The 18,699-nt window shown below is 30.9% G+C and overlaps 1 protein-coding gene across 5 annotated transcripts in view; it reads left to right on the top strand.

Annotated features, from left to right (window-relative positions):
• Nucleotides 1-18,699, top strand: part of Col11a1 (collagen type XI alpha 1 chain) — a 208,070-nt gene that overhangs the window by 178,525 nt on the left and 10,846 nt on the right. For all 5 annotated transcript variants that reach the window (XM_076863343.2, XM_076863345.2, XM_076863347.1 and 2 more), the window contains 8 exons: nucleotides 9,220-9,273; nucleotides 9,410-9,517; nucleotides 9,997-10,050; nucleotides 16,319-16,372; nucleotides 17,257-17,364; nucleotides 17,887-17,940; nucleotides 18,049-18,084; nucleotides 18,176-18,229. In XM_076863343.2, the coding sequence (XP_076719458.1) occupies nucleotides 9,220-9,273; nucleotides 9,410-9,517; nucleotides 9,997-10,050; nucleotides 16,319-16,372; nucleotides 17,257-17,364; nucleotides 17,887-17,940; nucleotides 18,049-18,084; nucleotides 18,176-18,229 (522 nt within the window). The remainder of the gene's footprint in view (nucleotides 1-9,219; nucleotides 9,274-9,409; nucleotides 9,518-9,996; nucleotides 10,051-16,318; nucleotides 16,373-17,256; nucleotides 17,365-17,886; nucleotides 17,941-18,048; nucleotides 18,085-18,175; nucleotides 18,230-18,699) is intronic.

Here is an 18,699-nt window from a genome sequence, read left to right as displayed (position 1 = left end):
GCAATTATTATTTTGATCTCCTCTTTTCATGTATTTGTTTTCCATCTGTATTGCTTCTTTTAAGAAATGTCTATTCAGACTATATGCCCACTTTAAAAATTGGATTATTTGTTTTTATGCTGTTGAGATTTTTGAGTTTCTTACAAATATTTTCTCTCACTCTGTTGGGTGTTTTTCTATTCTGTTCATGGTAGTTGCCTTTGCTATGTAGAAGCTTTTGGTTTGATATAACATCATCTGTCTATTTTTTGCTTTTGGTTCCTGTATATTTGGAGTCATATAATAAAATGCCTATATAAATGTCTGGAAGTGTTTGCTGATGTTTTCTTCCAGTAATTTATGGTTTCAGTTCTTATACCTGGGTCTTTGATCCATCCTGAGTTGATTTTTATAGAAATTGAGAGAGAGAGGCAAGTTTCAGTCTTCTACATGTGTATATCCAGTTTTTTTTTTTTTTTTAAAGACTGTCCTTTCTCCCAGCTCTGTTTTTGGTACCTTTCTCAAAAATCAGTCAGTTGTGTAGGATTATTTCTGGGATCTCTATTCTATTTCCACTGGTCTATGTGTCTGTGTACAAGTACTATGCTGTTTAGGTTACTACGGATCAGTGTTATGTCTTGAAATCTAGTATTGTGTTGCTTTCAGCATTTGTGTGTGAGTGTGAGCATACACATGTGCACGTCTGTATGAGCACATGTATGCACGTGTGTGTGTGCTGTTGTTTTCAATATTGCTTTGACTATTTGTGGTCTTTGGTGGTTTCATATGAATTTTAGACTTTTTTCCACTAGTTCAATGAAGAATATCATTGGTATTTTCATAGGGCTTGAATTTTAAATTGCTTTGGGCAGCATGTTTAAGGTTATTCTTACAATCTATGAAAATGGGAGTTATTTCCTTTTTTCTTTTTTGTATCTACTCATTGTTCAGAGATTTTCATTATAGAGTTCTTTCACTTCCTTGGTTAAATTTATTCCTATGTATTTCATTTCTCTTCATAATAATTGTGAATGAGTTTGTAGATTTATTTCTCAGCCAATTTATTATTGGTATATAAAAAGATTACTGATTCTCACATGTGGTTTTTTAATCCTACATCTTTACTAAATTTATTTATCATTTCTAATAGTCTTTTAGTGGAGTCTTCAGATTTTCTTTTTTTTTTAATATGGAATCAATCATACTGTCAGTAGAAGGAGGTAATTCAACTTCTTCCATTCTTGTTTATATACCTTTCATTTCTTTCCCTTGCCTAATTGCACTAAGACTTCAAATACTATTTTGACAAAGTGGTGAGAGTCGACATTCTTGTTTTGTTCCAGGTTTTAGAGAAAAGGCCTTCAGCTTTTCCGTATTCAGTATAATGTTGACTGGGTATTTAGCATATATAGTCATTGTTGTTTATGTTAAAGCAAATGTCTTCTATACCTAGTATGTTTAGAGTTTTAATCATGTAGGGACATTATTTTACTGAATATGTCTTTACATTGGTTGAGATGATAATATTATTCTGATCATTCTGTTGGTGTGAGGAAGTCTGTTTGTTGATCTGTGGATGTTGAAGCATCACTTGATCCTAGTGAATGACCTTCTCAATGTGCTATTGAGTACCATTTGATAGTATTTGGGGGTGGTGATTCTTATACCTATGTCCATCTAAGATATTTGTGTTTAGTTTTTGTTGTTGTTGTGTTCTTGTTTTTTGTTTTTTTGTTTTGTTTTTAATATGGATAAAATGCTAGACTGGTAGAGTGAGTTTGGAAGAGTTCCCTCTCTTTCAATTCTTTGAAATAGTTTTAGAAGATGTGGGCTTAGTTTTACAAAGGTTTGGTAAATGTAGCAATAAAGCCATCTGATCCTGGGCCTTTCTTTTAGGGGAAACTTTATTACTGATTCAATCTCATTACTTGTTCTTAGCCTGTCTTGGTTTCCTGTGTCTGTCCTTTGTTTCCTGTTGTACCATTTTCATAATGTAACAATGTCTATAGACCAGCCTCTTGTAGCACCTAATAATTTTACATTAGATTGCTACTGAAAAGAAAACAATTGATCTATCAAATGTATCATAATTAACATTTTCTGTTTATCAAAAAATATTAAAGAGAGATGGAAAATAAAAGATCTGTTAGGAGAAAATATTTCTAACATAGAGAAACTTGTAAAGAATAATTTTTCAAAATATGTAAGTATTTCTTTCAAATTCTGAAAGAAAATATTCCAATAGAAAAAAAATTAGCAAAAGTCACGAGAAGGCGTTTGACAGAAATGCCCCACAAATACACAAATGATAGATATGATGTTGTTGAAGTCAGGGAAATACGTACTGAAAATCACATAGAAATAACATCCTATATTCACCAATTAACAAAAATCTACTCTTGCCAAACCAGATGTTAGAAAAGATGTTTTTAAAAAACGAGGGGGATTATCATTCACATCTATTCTTTGTTAATTTGTAAAACCACTTTAGAGAAATAGTTCTAAGTTACCTAATAGATTCTATTCAACTATTCCTACCAACTGGTAATCACATTTCTAGGTACATATCCTACATTATTTCTTGCACATGTTTACCATGAAGCACATTTAAGAATGTTCATATCATCTTTATTCATAATAATAACAATAGAAAAGATAAATTAATTATATTCATAAACAAAAATATTTCATGGCAGTGAAAATGAATATATTAGAGATGCTTCAATCCAGAAGGTTGAATCTCAAAAAACCTGTGAGAGAAAATATATTACCAACTTAAAGTGATTTGACTTATATTTTCTGACATTATGATGGTGTGAAAAGTACAGTCAGTATAAACTGGCCTTCAAATATTGAATTTTGATGTTTTCCTAGGCTAGTGATACATCATATACATCATAAGAGAGTATCATGCTGAGCAGCTGCCAGTGAGCAAAGGACTGGTACTCTACCAAGCACTGTATTGCTAAACTATAATATTCAACAGGTCAGGTATACTAAATGCATTTTCAATATATGGTATTTTCAATTTATCATGAGTATATTATAACAGAATCCCATTAGAAGTTGAGGAGCATCTATATATAAATGCAAAATATTGAAGTGCAAAATAATATATTTCAACATTTTGCTTATATAATGGGCAAAAAAGGTAAAACATGGTTAGTATTCAAACTACATGGTAAAATTAAAAAAATGATAAAACAATGATTAACAAAAGTTTAGGATGGTAGTTATTTCTGTGGGAGAAAGTGCATTGTAATTATTCAAAATAGCATATAGGAAGTTTCTGATACTGAGTTGCATGATGTAATGAATTTGTATGTTGAGAACCTAAGATCATAAAGTTATTTAAAGTAATAATTTATACAAATATGATGGGCTATCTTAATCTATTCTAGTCACTTTGTTAACAAAATTAGAAGGCTGTGTACCCATGAATTATTAATGCTATGAGAAATATGGTAACTATGCATTGCTTACAATGTTTTTCACATGCATTTTGATATGGTAGAATAAGCACCCTTAGGTCAGCACACTTTAACAATAACATGAAGGTTTTCTTCATTTAAAATGTGACATAACAAAAAAAGTGGCATAATTAAATCTGACCTGAAAGTTGTTTAACACAATGTGCTAAATTGTTTCCTATAGTAGGTTAACATAAAGTGCTATGCACATAACTGACTTTATCAGTTTTACATAGTAATCCATTTTTTAGACAAAATAAAAGGTATTTTGATGGTGTGAAAATTGTTCTAACAATAATACCCTTATTACTAAAAGTATGGTTTGCTTTGTATAGTACTTGCGATTGATTAATGCTTGAATTGTTTTAAACTACAGCCAAACAAACTGGTTGATTTAGTCAGCAGTTCTGCTTTAGCTTAAATAGGTGCTGTTAGCTATAAAAATGAAAGAACATGAGGGATTAGTATTACTTAGTTCTTTTGCAACCTGCAAACCACCATCTTTCATATCTTAATATTAGAAACCAATAATTTAGAATGCAGTTGCATTAGAATCAGTCACACCCAGTTTCAAATCTGTTTTGTTACCAAAGAATATGATATATGATAAGTTAATTTCTTTGAGTCTCAGTTTTTTTTTTCATTTATAAAGTGGGCATAATAACTAAGTCCAAAGTGAATGTGAGGACTAAATTAAATTAATATCCTGTATATTTAAAGAAGCAAGCCCAATGCCTACATTTTTTAGGAGTGCAGACAGTAAGATGTTACTACCAACATTGAATAAAAGTTTCAAATTGTGGCATTATTCATAGATTTATTTATCAGTAAATAAAATATATAGGTGAAAGATTAAACCATTTCTAATTTTGCGATTGTGTAATTTAAAAGAAAACTTATTAGCAACAAGTAACTTTATAATAGGTTAGCTTTGTTTCTTGCTAAATTTTTCTTTTTCTTTCTCATTTCCATTTTATAGTGATCAATACTCAGTTGAGTGGTGCATGTTAAAAATAATTTAAAAATACTAATGAAATGCATTTTCAAAGTACAGGATATTGTAATTCTATTGAAATCTATACATATTTAAATTATTTATTCCTTCATGTAAATTCACATAACATATTACAAAGGAATTTCCTTTGAGAACAATTGCAGAAAAGGGGATAATTTAAATTCATAAAACTGCATATCAACATATTTTATATATAAACAGAGATATGAAAAATTTTGATATATATGTGTAATAAGAATTGTAATGCAAAAAAATGTATAAAGGCATTAATTTGTGTGAACATACTCTATATACAAAGATACGAAAAATTGTACTCTATATGTATAATAAGAATTGTAATGCATTCCACTAAAACTAAAAAAAACTGCATATATTTTTAATAAAATAGATTTATAAAATAAGAGAGATTCAGTAGAAATTTGATAAATAATAATGTGATTAAACAGAGTTAACTGAGAAGAAAATAGTTGGGAACAAGTAATATGTATTGTAAGGTCATTCTTTAGACTACACTATACTACAAATGTGTGAAGTCACTTTTTTTTTTAATTTGGTCAAATGAATTGTTTTGCAATCTATTTCTCTTCAGTCCATCTGGGACAGGTAGTCTTAAGTAAGCTTTGCATGTATTTTATGGATCCTATCTTCAGTTTCCCTACATTGGAGGCAACAGAAAGGCAGACCAATAACAATTTTGCTATAATATATAGCATAAGTAACAATTACTAGAAACATGTTCAAAATATTATCATTTTTCTGGGAATGAATTTGACAAATAAATGATAATAAGACTTCCTAATAGAATATTGATTGTAATACTTTGAGTGGCAGTGATACAGAAACAAGATTCTGATAGTTATTGAACTAGAAAAATTACATTATAATTTGTAGTCCATGTACCTTAGGTCCTACATTTGTAATACTGAAAAATAAATATCTCTTTCCTTAAGGCACCAGAAGATAGTACAGCTCACATCAATAAGCCTTGGAATTTTGATGCACAAGTGATCATTACAGCTAGTTTCATGTCCCCTTTTACTGAAAAAAAAAATTCTGGAACTAATTAAAATAATATTAACCTTATAATTTGAAAGTACACATATTAAATGGAATTTTAAAGTACAGCTCATATTACCAAAGGAAAGCTTACAATAAAAATCAAAATAACTGCTATTATTGAATACAAAGGCCAATAAATCATATATATGCATACATGTATGCCATATATGGTAAATAGACATACATATATAGTTTGAGCATATATAAGTGCACACACAAATACACATAATGCATATGTGTGTTACTATATGTATTGTTAACTTAAATTTCAAATTGAAATGTTTGCTTTTATAAAGGCCCTTGAAAAATTCCTTTATTATATAAAAATATAGGTAGAAAAATAAATTATAATGATAAAATGCATTATAAATTTTCTTAAAATTTCTGTTCAGTAAAAAACTATGCCCTTTGAGGGTCATTACATAAACAAAGTGTGCATTTAAATTGGGTGTCTCTGCAGGGTATATACCTCTTTCAGAGACAGTCAAGAAGAATATTAAAAGTTCTTAAGAATCCTTAATTAAATTGATTTTAACTTTACTTTTTAAATACTCAAAATGTTAGTGTTTTTAATACTGCTTAGGAAAAACTGTCCTAATGTTTTCTCTTTTGTGACTATTGTGGATTGAACCTGGGAGTGCTCTACCTATAAGCAACATATGCCGCTCTTTTTTATTTTTTTTTACTTATTTTGAGGTACAGTCTCAAAGTTGCCCAGCTGGACTTGAACTTACAGTCCTTCTGCCTTAGCTTTTTGAGTAGCTGTTATAATTTTTTAATGTGTAAAATAAGAGCACTTGTTCACTTAATACATACTTAAGTGTTCTAATAGCACTAAATTCAGCAGTTAATTTTACTAATATTTGAAGTCAGAACCTTTCTCAAGTTCTCCCTTTCTATACATTCCCTCTTTCCTCCTTGCTTCTCAAACCCCAACATCAGCATGCTTCCCAGAATTCTGCCCCTGTGACTCACATGTATGCCCAGACTCTTGGCTGACAGTCTGACTGAACTACTAGCAGTTCTCTGAAGAGCACCATATACTTGCCATTCTATGCCTTTGTGCTTTCATGTAAATGTTCAGAAGGTAAACTGTTCTAAGGAAGCATCCCGCGCTGTCAGGTTTAGATCAGATATTTAATTTTTAGGAAAACTTTCCCTACTGCCAAACTGGATCTGTGTACCTGTTTTTCAAACCTATCTGGTCTTCATTTATTTTACAGTATAGTCTATTTATTAACTTTTATGTCTGTCTCTGTAACTAAATTTTGGAAATTCCCTTAGGATTGCAATTTTATATTTTATTTGTATTCACCATGCATAGCACATTTCTGGAACATAAGTAATATTTAAATATTTGTGACATGAGTGGAAGAATGGATAACATATAGGATATATTATAAAATATGAATAATGGAAAGATGATAATAATAGAATTTTATAGGAAGTGTATTTATCACAGATAGGAAAATCTGTTACAGCAGCAAATGCCAGAGAAGAATTAACGAGGGCCTCTTGTTGCAAACCTGAAAAATAATCAAGACAAGAATTTTTCTGTGTGCATTATACTAGTCTATTTTGTGCTGCTATAACTGAATACCATACCCTGGGTAATTTCTAAGGAATAGAAATGTATTTGTTCATGGTTCTAAGACTGGGAAATCTGAGACTGATGAACTGCATTTATCAAGGGTCCTCTTGCTGCATCACAATGGCAGAAGGGCGGGGATGGAAGAGTATGAGAGAGCACAAGGAATGAATCTCACACCTGGAGTCCTTTTACAATCAGTATTAATCCACCCACAAGGATGGAGCCCATTAGGCTCCACCTCCCTGTGGTGTTGCATTGCTGAGTTTCCAACACACACTTTTGAGGGGATGCATTTAAATCATAGGAGCACTATGAGTTTTTTCAAAGAAAATTTCCAACATTCCTAGGAAAAGCAAGTCTGCTTTCCTCCAAGTCTGCTTTTTTCTTAAAAAGTAAAATTTTTTGTCATTTGGGAAAAAATGAAATGAATAAATTAAAATGAGAAAATAAATGGAATTGTTATTTAATAAGGACTCACACAGTGACAGTTATCTTTACACATACAGAAAAAAAGCCCCTTTGGGTGGAAAAACCTTTATTTTAATAATAATTTTGTTGTTGTACTTTAGTTATGTTAAAACTCTCTAGGCTCTTCAAACTCAGATTTTATTTCTCTCTCTTGGCATAAAGGGTATTTTTTTTTTCTGTTTTTACATGCAGGATGGTTTGTGTTTTAAAAAGCAGCCATTGATAAATCTATGGTATAAAGTTCACATATTAAATGTAATCTTTTGAGTTTAAGACTGCATAAATTTACATCACTAATTTAAGAAAAAATATTTTTCATGAATAAGGAAAAACTTACATTGAGCTTCATTATTTCTGTTTTCAAATTAATAGTCATTATGATTACATTGAGTATTATTTTAAATATCACACCAAAATAATTTATGGCTCAACATTTAACAGTGAGAAAGATTCAGGGTTTATGCTTTAATGCAAAAATATACTTGCATAAATAATGTGAAGTTTATATGTTTTGAAATGTTATTTTATGCATTATTAAGAGCATATTGCTACAACCTCAAGAGATGACTGTATAGAATTTATACATTTCTTATATTGTGATTGAGGCACAGTGAATGTCAAATGAGGTTACAGTTCTGATACTGAGAAAATAATTACCAGTGTTTTCTTCACTGATTCTCCGAGATAAAATGAGTTCATGGAATTTGGAGTTTGATGGAGTGTTTGATATTCATTTTAAATATGAATTTAAAAGACGTGAAAATCTTGCCTGTATTCATCATTAGAATGTTATTTCAATAGCTGAAAAATTTTAAAAAGTAATTCCTCATTCTTTACCTTATTTTCACCAAATACCACAACATGGCTACTCTCTCCAACTTCCAGCTTCAATCTTGGTTAATACTTTTAAGCGTAATCATTGATAAAACTGAAGTGAACAAATGGAAAACAAGAGGAATTGGGGAAGAAATAAAAAAGCAAGTTCTAGGAGATCACCAAATTTTTTATTTAATCTTCCCATATATATGCTTTTGTATGACATCTTGAATGTAGTACTTTTTTCTAATTTTGCTCTAATGGTAGTTTTTAAGAAGTGATACTATTTTTTAATGTTACTTATTTCTATGAGTTACATAGTTCTAGAGAATGAAAATACTGTGTTGACCATCATGATTATAAATGTTTCTTCAACCAGGACATGTTCCTTTAAAGATGTGTAAACACATCCAGATGTTCTTAGATTAAGAAGGGGTCCACTCTTAAAATATACATAAAGATGGAAGCAAAATTTAATATTCAATTCATCGCTAATAATTCAACATAATAAATGATGTGAGTATTTATACTCAATAGTAACTATCTTACTTCATCCGCATTTTTAAACACTTTATTTTTACCATTAACTTACATTGGCGCTATATGATTGTCTGTAGTCTACCCTGTGTTTTATTTTTAATATTTGGGGTGAAAGCTTGTATGTGAAAATCATTTTAATTTTCCACCTTGTGTTTGAAACTTAATATCAATAGAAAACCAAAAATGTATTAGTCTGTTACTAGTTAAATTGGAGTATTTGTAAGTCAGTCCAGAATTGCAATAAATGTGACACATATTTAACTGCAGTTTTATATTTATAGGGTCCTCCTGGACCTGCAGGTTCAGAGGGAAGACAAGGTGAAAAAGGTGCTAAGGTAAAATATACTTTACAAATATTATGTTTCAAAATCTTATAATACATTAAATAAGCATTTATTTTCAATGTATTTTAAAAGAGTAAGATGTATTTTTCTGATTATGGGTGCATTCATGTATTTTTTTTTCTAATAGGGAGAAGCAGGTGCTGAAGGTCCTCCTGGGAAAACTGGCCCAGTTGGTCCTCAGGGTCCAGCTGGAAAGCCTGGTCCAGAAGGTCTCCGGGGAATCCCTGGCCCTGTGGTGAGTAAGCATCTTAGCTGAAAAATGCTGCCTTGAAAACAGCATTTTATTTCTGGAAAATTATGAGTTAAAATGTTTCTGACAGCATATTTCATAAGTTATATTGAGAATGTTTTTGTGGCAATTCAGTAATTATTATGTACAGACATTCCTACATATTTAAGTATGTCATTTATTTAATAAGTTCATGGTAAAATTCTAACTTGCAAAGGAAGAATAGGGAACTAAACCCTAATTTCTCAATGACATAAAATTTCTTTGCATGCCTCTGTGCACACATATGTATGTGTGGCTGTACTGCATACAGACAAGCACATGGAGTTGAAATTTTAAACACAAAATTGCTCACAGTATTTGTAGATGTTTTTCATGTAGTGGAATTCACAGGGGATGTTTGCTGTTTTCCTTTCTGAATTTCCAAAATTGAAAAAAAATACATAATCATTTATTATTAATAAAAATATGATTTTTTTCTGTAGGGAGAACAAGGTCTCCCTGGAGCTGCAGGCCAAGATGGACCACCTGGTCCTATGGTGAGTAGCATCTTTTTCTTTATTTAAAGAGAGAATTACTGAAACAAAATTGTCTACACGGCAGAATCCTGAAATTTTTAGATGGTAACTTGGTTTGTACTTGATACAATATTCAAGGAAGTATATCACTCATACCTTAAAAAATTCAAATATGTCTAACTGATAGATACATGGAAAAGATGCCACTTGATCACAAGAATGTTCCTTTTTTTTTTTTTTTTAACCTTTTGGATGAAAAAATTATTTCCCCTCAGAATAAAATGCCACTAATGGCCTTGCCAGTCATTTTCCTAGTACAGACAGTTCCCGCCAAATGCATGCAATTAAACTTTGCTTCCTGGTACTTCATTTAAAAGAGTAATGTTAGTACAGGCTTACAGTGACTCCTTGACCAAATAAATGGTTCTTTCTGTGAGACATATAGGCTGAAAGATAAGACACTAAACCCCATTAACAAAAAAAGATATGATTATAACAACATTCACATTTAGTCTCTATTATAAACATTATGTGCAAACAATATGCTTGAGAAATGTAGTCAAGCAGTGATTGACCAGCATACTATTCAGAGATGCATTTTATTCTAGCATGTGAATTATCCTTGCTAAAATTTGGGCAGAAAATGAGAAAAAAAGACTTGTTCTTTTAAAATTATTGTTCGATAGGTGACTTGTTTGCTTTATGCATAGTTCAATTTCACAATACAGTTATTTTAACTTCACTATCCAATAATAGTTATATTAAAGGATTAATGAAAACAGCAAGCAGTGTATGTTGCACTATGCAAGTGTGGTAAAAATTGGTTTAAATGGTCAAGTTCCTCCATATAGTAATTTAAATTAATCATTTCATTAATTTAATTATTAAATTCATCAAACTATTAAATAAATTAATTGTTAAATTAATAAAAAATTTAGTCAAAAGCCTCTTGTCATGGATATATTAATTATCTCAGGTGCCTTTATACCCTAAAACCATCAAAACTCAGATTCACAATCATAATTATTCAAGAGGGATTCTGGCCATTTTTTTTTTAAGATGGCACAATTTCCCCTCAGATACCTACCAAGTATTTCATAAATGTTAAAATATTATTTTAAACTTTTGCTGAAGAAGTTAAAGATTACTTATTTGGTAACTGAATAATTACTACCAAATTGTAATTGACTTCAAGCTGGAGATTTTCAACTGGGCACCTAATCTCATCAGCATAGAAATAGGGTCCTGGCTGAAAGAGGATCACTCCACAACTACACTACTTAGGAAATACTCTCCTTAGATTTGGTAAGTGCCTAACTGCACAGGGTAAGAGCCTGGAAGAAAAAATACTCTGCCTTAATGTCATCCTAAAATTTGCCAGAGGTTCTCTTATTATTATTTCAGGTTTTCCAATAAGTATGCTGACCTTTCTACAGATGAAATAAAAAAAGTACCATGCTGAAGACTTCCTTTGGCTAATATTAAAAATAAAACCATCAGGCATACCACCTGTTTCCAGCTTGCAAGTTTGTACTTCTGACTCATAAGCAAATGTAAATTTAGAGTTCAAGGGACTGAACAATCCTTTTTAGAAACAGTGAAATGATGAGCCTCAGAAACAATCAGCATGGGCCTATTCAATTCTCTGGCTGCTGGTTTTGTCAGAGAGTCTTATTTATGATATAAAAATACTGTAACTTTTTCTTAGCATCAGTTGGCCTTCGGTGTGATGTCTAATCTCTATGAAAATGGTACTAAGTCTATGAGGTGAGGATGGATTGAGCTATTACCTTAAAACTGCTACTTTTGGCAATTTAATGAGGTTTTTCAATTCAACTAAAAATGATTTATCTTAACAGGTAATGTTTTAAGCAGAGTGAGAAGTGGTTTATCATGGTTACTGGTTAAGATCATTGACTAAATCCAAACTCCCTATTTTCAAATATGTGCACTGCCATTTACTTATGGGATGATAATGGAAAAGTTGTTCTTCCTTCTTCTCTTTCTCTCTAGTTTTAGTTTATTTATAAAATGGGATTAAGAGCATCTGTTTCATGAAATGGCATAAAATTTAAATGAGTTTAATTTAGTTATTAACATCTTCTACTTCCTGGAATTTGTATGCCTGTTAAATGAGTTATTTTTATACAACTTAAACAATTGATGGGTACTACTAACATAAAATAAAGAATTAAGTGAATAAAATAATGATCAATATTTTAAGAAACATCAGTTGTGTCTTTTTAGTGAAAAGAAACTAATTTCACCCCAGTTTATGTGTGTGTGTGTGTGTGTGTGTGTGTGTATGTATGTGTGTTGTCTATACTCTAATTTGGAAGATGTTGACTGTTAGAGCAAATGCAGAAGGTCAGCATGTACAGTTATACTTTTGGCAGTTAGAACATGTGACAAGTACAATAATCAAATCAAGCAGAGGATGGTAAGTATACCCAGAATAAAACCATTTAAATAATTGCCAATAAGGATCCTTCCCTGATTAGAAATATAAATTATGAAAGAAGGAAACGAGAGGTATAAATGTGAATAAGATGTGGGAGATAGAGATTTGAAAACTTACAGTTTACATTCAACTCAGAAAATAATTCACATAAAATTGCTTTGAATATACTTTCTACATAATTTAGTTTTTCCTCATTACCTTTTTAAATATGTTTGCACAAGTATTCAAGTCTTGAAAAATTCAGCTTGTTACTAGAGTTCTGCAGCTATCTATTGGGTCACCTTTCCCCTTGTAGAAGCTGCCTGTAACATCCTACAGCAAAGTTCCAAAATTCCACTAGTCAAAGCTACCTAGGTCTTCCCATGCCCTAGTGTTTAAATCCAGTTTAGCTGTTCAATAAATCAACTTATTGAACTTGGTTGGCTTTCATCTTTCCAGATTGGCTGGTACCTAATTAGACAATTGAACTCTAACAGATGGTCCATCCAGCAGCAGCATAGATAATAGTTTACCATTTTTATAGGAACTTTATGGAGACAAATTTTTTTAGAGTGAAATTAACAGATATCAAACTCTAAAAATGATATTTGCTTGTTGTCTTCTCCACTCTGTTGTCAACTTGACTAGAGTTTTGTAGAAGTGCTGTATATGCCTTTTACTTTAAATAGCAAAATACAAATGATAACATTTAACTTAAACCTCTACATATGCATTAATTCTATACATGTGCATATATACCCAAGTGTATATACACAGACATATATGGACATACGTACATTTAGAATCCCCATATGGAACTTAGGTCACAAAAGTAGAAAATGTAGGCACTAACAGAGAAGAAAAGGACGATGATGAGCCTATGTAAACAACTATGCTCTTATTTTTGCTTTTAAGTGGAACTGGTGGTTTCTTTAGTACATTGTGAAAATTAAATGTGAATTAGAGTGTTTTAAATAGAAAAATAATGGTAACTAAATTCTTATGGCTAGAGGTCAAAATTAGTGTGATTTAGTAAATTTAAAAATTGATATTTATTTGATTTTTGGAGGCAAAACTATCATTTAGTTTTAAGCTTTTGTTTTGCTTCATATTCTTTTAAAATCATATTCATTCCAGTACAACTGAAAAATTATTCATTATTTATCTTTGGACAAGTTTACTTAATATTATTATGTATTCTTTCTTTTCACAAAGTGATAAATAAAATATCTGATAGCATTATTTTTCAAACATAAAAGCCTGAATAAAAAGTAAGATGGGTTATTGAATTATAATTTTATTTTTTTGCTTTAATGCTACATTTAAACTCTAAAAGGGGATGAGATGCTTGGCATTTCATAATGATTAAACAGGTTGAAATAATAAAGCATTTGCTTTCCACTAAATTAAACAATATCTCATGATTTTATCTTTTAGAGAAAGTGTGGGATCTGCAGTTTCTTTAAGCTTCAGCGCATTAGAACTTTGAGATGCAGATCAAGCAAATATTCCATAAAGCATAATACTGCAGGGGGAATGTTTGATTGTGTATTCTACACACTTAAGAATGTATGGTCCCTGTTTTCCATTTCTCTTTATTGCATATGAATTATGTATTTCCCTAGGGGTTTTCAATTTACAATGTCCTAAAGAGGAAATAGAAAACATGTAATTTGGAATAACATTTTTATATGCAGAGTTGTTGTTTTTTGATATGTTCCAAGTTCAGAAGGATATTTATAACTGCTCTCAATATCATAACATTATCAATTTCTATTTTCAGCTGATAAAAATACAAAATTGATTTTGCTTGGCAAATTCATCCATAGATAAGTTTGTAATTTCATAAGAACTTATTAACTTAGAGGGATTAATACTCTTTTCCTTTAACTCCTTCATGAATAATTTTATAGAAAATATTTAAGATGAATTTGAAACACAGTGTCTAGTATATTTCTTATGAAGCCTGAAAACTAGAATTACTATTTTCTTTTTTTATTTTAGCTTGTACTATTAGAATAGAAGGAAAAAAAAATAATAGGTACCCATCTATAATGTAACTAAAGCTAATGATCATAATTGACATTTGTGTTCTGCTTCACTGTTTATCCAGTATTTCATAAGCCTGATTTTTCTTTCATTATCACCATATTAAGACATAGTTACTTTTATAATATTTTTATGAATAAAGCTCAGACTTATGAGATATTAGACTTCAACATTTGTGACTATGACAGTGATTGGGAATATTGATGTCCAGCCGAAAACATCTTTATCAGTTTTCCCCCTTACAGCAAAATTTCTGTAAAGCATATTGTATACATGAAAGTTTGCATATAAAATGAGATGTGAAGAAAAAGCATATATAGATAGCCTCTTTAAATAATTTTGGGGCTTTTGTTTTTGTACTAGAGATTGAACCCACGGGTGCTCTACCACTGGGCTGCCTCCCCAACACTTTGTACATTTGATTTTGTGACAGGGCTTCAGTTTCATATTTTTAACCTAGAAAATGTATGGATTTTTAACTGATATATATCAAGTATAACCAATATTCTTAAATGTTTCACATACATAGTTCCTTATTACAATTACAATTTTTTGCGGTGCTAGGGATCAAACTTATGATTACATTTTTATTAAAGTGATTTTCATAGGCTTCTTTTATGCTTCTTTGTTCTAATACATAGTCTGACCTCTTATACCCTAATAGTGACATAAGCTGTCTAAATGATTGCCTGATTGCTTCCTTTACCATTTATACTATTTTCCTTAAAATTTGTGCTCTTGGGGCTTCCTATAAAACATTTTTTTAATAGGCTCTTGAGCATTATTTTCTTTCACCTGTCATTTCTGATAAGACTAGAAAAAAAGTAGGTACAAATTATGTACATTTAATTATAAAATCGTTTAGCTAGTAAACTAAATAAGTCATGTTTTATTTTAATATACATCGTATCCTCTATGTGCTCTGATTTGTATATTGATTAACTGGATTTAGGGTCTGATACCACAGGGCAATGTTTTTAAGCTTTAATGAGCATCAGATCTATGAAACGGATTATGGGATACCACACATTCTGGTTCTGTTGATCTGCACAAAGTCTAAGAATTTTCTTCCTAATAAGTCCATAGGTGATGCTGATGCTAATGTTTGGAGGACAGCACTTTGAGAGATCCATTACTATAACATATTTTAGTGTTCTTTTTTGTTGTTGTTCTGGGGATTGAACCCAAGGCCTTGCACATACTAGTCAAGTACTCTACCACCTACCTGCACCCCTGTTGGGTATTCCAATCTAGATGAAAGGTCAATGTCAAAATCCACTCTTAGGATGTATTTAAAAGTGAATAGAGAATTTTTTATAGTCTTCTTTTTGTCTGTGGTTTAACAAAGCAGCATGATTGTTTATGTTAATACAAAAAAGAATCTAACTTAATTTACATAAATTTGTTTGATGATTAATTTTCTTCTCATTAGAAGAATATTGTTAGACACATGCACATTTAATACTGCATATACTTTGCCTAAAGTATTTTTGTCTGTTAATAGAACAATGTAAGGAATTTGTCCATTTTATATCAATATCCACACAAACTATGGCATATTTCTCAATTCGTATTTATTTAATCAGGATTATGAATATTATGGTTTAATGTTATTGTCACAGATTAAACCAGGATGTGTTAAATATATACATTTACATGGAATCCTGAAAAATAAACATTGATCATTATGAACTTTTTTTAAACTACATAGTTCCCAAATTAAACTAGCTCTGTGATAAGTAATATGATTTTTATATTTATGCCTACTCTCAATGTGTTTATTTTTTTCTTATTATTTAGGGACCTCCTGGTTTACCTGGTCTCAAAGGAGATCCTGGCTCCAAGGGTGAGAAGGTAAGAATTTTTTTAAAGTGTGTTGTTATACTTTTGATGTACTAATAGCAGAAGTCATTACTTTTGCAGATTAAAACCTCTCAAAAGGAAATTTCGAAAGATAGCTTTGTCATTCTAACCATGAAAAGCTACAACTCTCAGCTTCCCAGATGTGTTTATAGAAGAGAATGTATGCAAAGTAATGGTGGAAAACGAACCAGAATCCAGTGTTGCATCTTCTCAGTGTGCCCTTTTAGAAACCATATGGAGAAAGCATATGGTTGTACTAAAATAACTGTTCACAAGATAAACAGATGGAATACCAAAATGACCACTTTTATGTTTTGAAACATAAAAATAATTTAAACTAGAAATATCTTTCAAGTAGTAATCCGATCTCCAAGAATTTATACTGTGTTGCACTAAGTAGAGAAAACAAGCTTGTTTTTTTGAATGGCATTAATATTGTTTAGATTATTTTTAAATCTCCAGATGTTTTCTTAAAACTGCAAAGTCTCTGGAGAATAGAAAACATTTCATATTAAATTAGATGCTCATTAAAATAATGAGTTTTCCGTTGTTTATATCATCAATATTACTTATCGATATTGTTTTTTAAGCTGAATGATCCTTACATGAAACATCAAAGATATTTTTAGAAAACACTCAGTTCCGTAACATACCAAACCCCTAACAAAGGTTGCACTTAATGTTAAGTAGTAAAAATCCTGTTAAGCAAGAAGAGAGGGAAGATCTTTACATTCCATTTAGAAAGGTTATTTAAATGTATTTTATATACATTTAAAATTTTTATTTCATGAATTTAATGTGCAAATCTTTTATGATTAGAGTTTACTAATGGCTCTAATTTATGTACTACTAAATTTTTTCCCCCTCTTCCAAAGGGCCATCCTGGTTTAATTGGCTTGATCGGTCCTCCAGGAGAGCAAGGGGAGAAGGGTGACAGAGGACTCCCCGGAACTCAAGGGTCTCCAGGAGCAAAGGGGGATGGGGTGAGTAAAAGCATGAATGCTTCTTTCTCTCTTCCAATCGTACACACACACACACTTCACATATTTCTTTAAACATGACCAAAGAAGTACTTTAGAGCATCTTTATTGGAGTTTATTTTAATCAGTGGTATTTTCAAATGATGTTGATTTGACATTAAAGTAAATACATTAAAAATGTGAATTATTAAAACCATAACAATCATAGTTTAGTATTTGCACAACCGTGTTTTGAATCCTCATCACATGCAAGTTTATTCTGAGTGCTGCAGGGATATAAAATATATATGTACATAACCTTCATACTATAGATATTTATCTAGTATCTCAATATCTATAGACAGTACACCAGGTGGAAAAATTCAGATTACTTTATAAAAGTTATTTCTTAGCTTCACAATGGAAAATTTTAGGCTGTTCTTAGGGGTTTTTTAATCTCTACTTTTTGGAATGTGTGTTTTTATGCAAAGAATGGAAATGGAATTGCTGAGGAAAACTCATTAAATCAGATCATTCTCCCTCTAGGGAATTCCAGGTCCCGCTGGTCCCATAGGCCCACCTGGTCCTCCAGGCTTACCTGTAAGTACTGGACAAAGCAATCTTATAAGTCACAGTTAAGCTACGAGTATAACAAAAAGGTACAAATGCTCTAGATTTTTAATCTGTGCTTTTGTCTGCATTTTCTAGGGTCCTCAAGGTCCCAAGGGTAACAAAGGCTCCTCTGTAAGTGCTTCTCCCTTTGACATTTTAATTTTTGAGTGAAGTCCATTAAATTACTTTGTTCTCCTACTTATATTCACTCTTTTTCTAACAGGGACCCGCTGGCCAGAAAGGTGACAGTGGTCTTCCAGGGCCTCCTGGACCTCCGGTAAGTGTATGTTGACAAGAATGATGTTCTGATAACTTACATCTGGAGACTGGCAGTGATTTGTTTGCAACTATAAAATGGATGAAAACTATGTACTGTCCAAGGTTCTGACTTTATAACAAATGTAACAATGTCAACTAAGTAATAAAGTCTACATGACAAGACCTATGAACTGATTTGACTCTTTAAATAGAGGAAACCTTAATTACATATTATAATAATCTTTATTTTTTTCAAAAGAATCATGATTTTTATCATACTTTAATGAATCCAATTAATTGTATGCCACAAAGGAACATTTACCTGACTTTAGGAATAAAGATAAAAGTTCAGATGCTGGGCATTGTTTCTCTGTATCATGTAATGATAGTAATAGAAACAAAAATAATAACTACCATTTATAAGTACTTATATTAACCAGACTTAAACACTACTAAAAGGTAGAATTACAATATATAAGTACGGGAAAG

This window comes from Callospermophilus lateralis, chromosome 7, assembly GCF_048772815.1.
Source record: "Callospermophilus lateralis isolate mCalLat2 chromosome 7, mCalLat2.hap1, whole genome shotgun sequence".
In the NCBI taxonomy this organism is placed as follows: Eukaryota; Metazoa; Chordata; class Mammalia; order Rodentia; family Sciuridae; genus Callospermophilus; species Callospermophilus lateralis.
The sequence above is the reverse complement of the archived record's forward strand: the minus strand, read 5'-3'. Positions and strand labels throughout refer to the sequence as shown.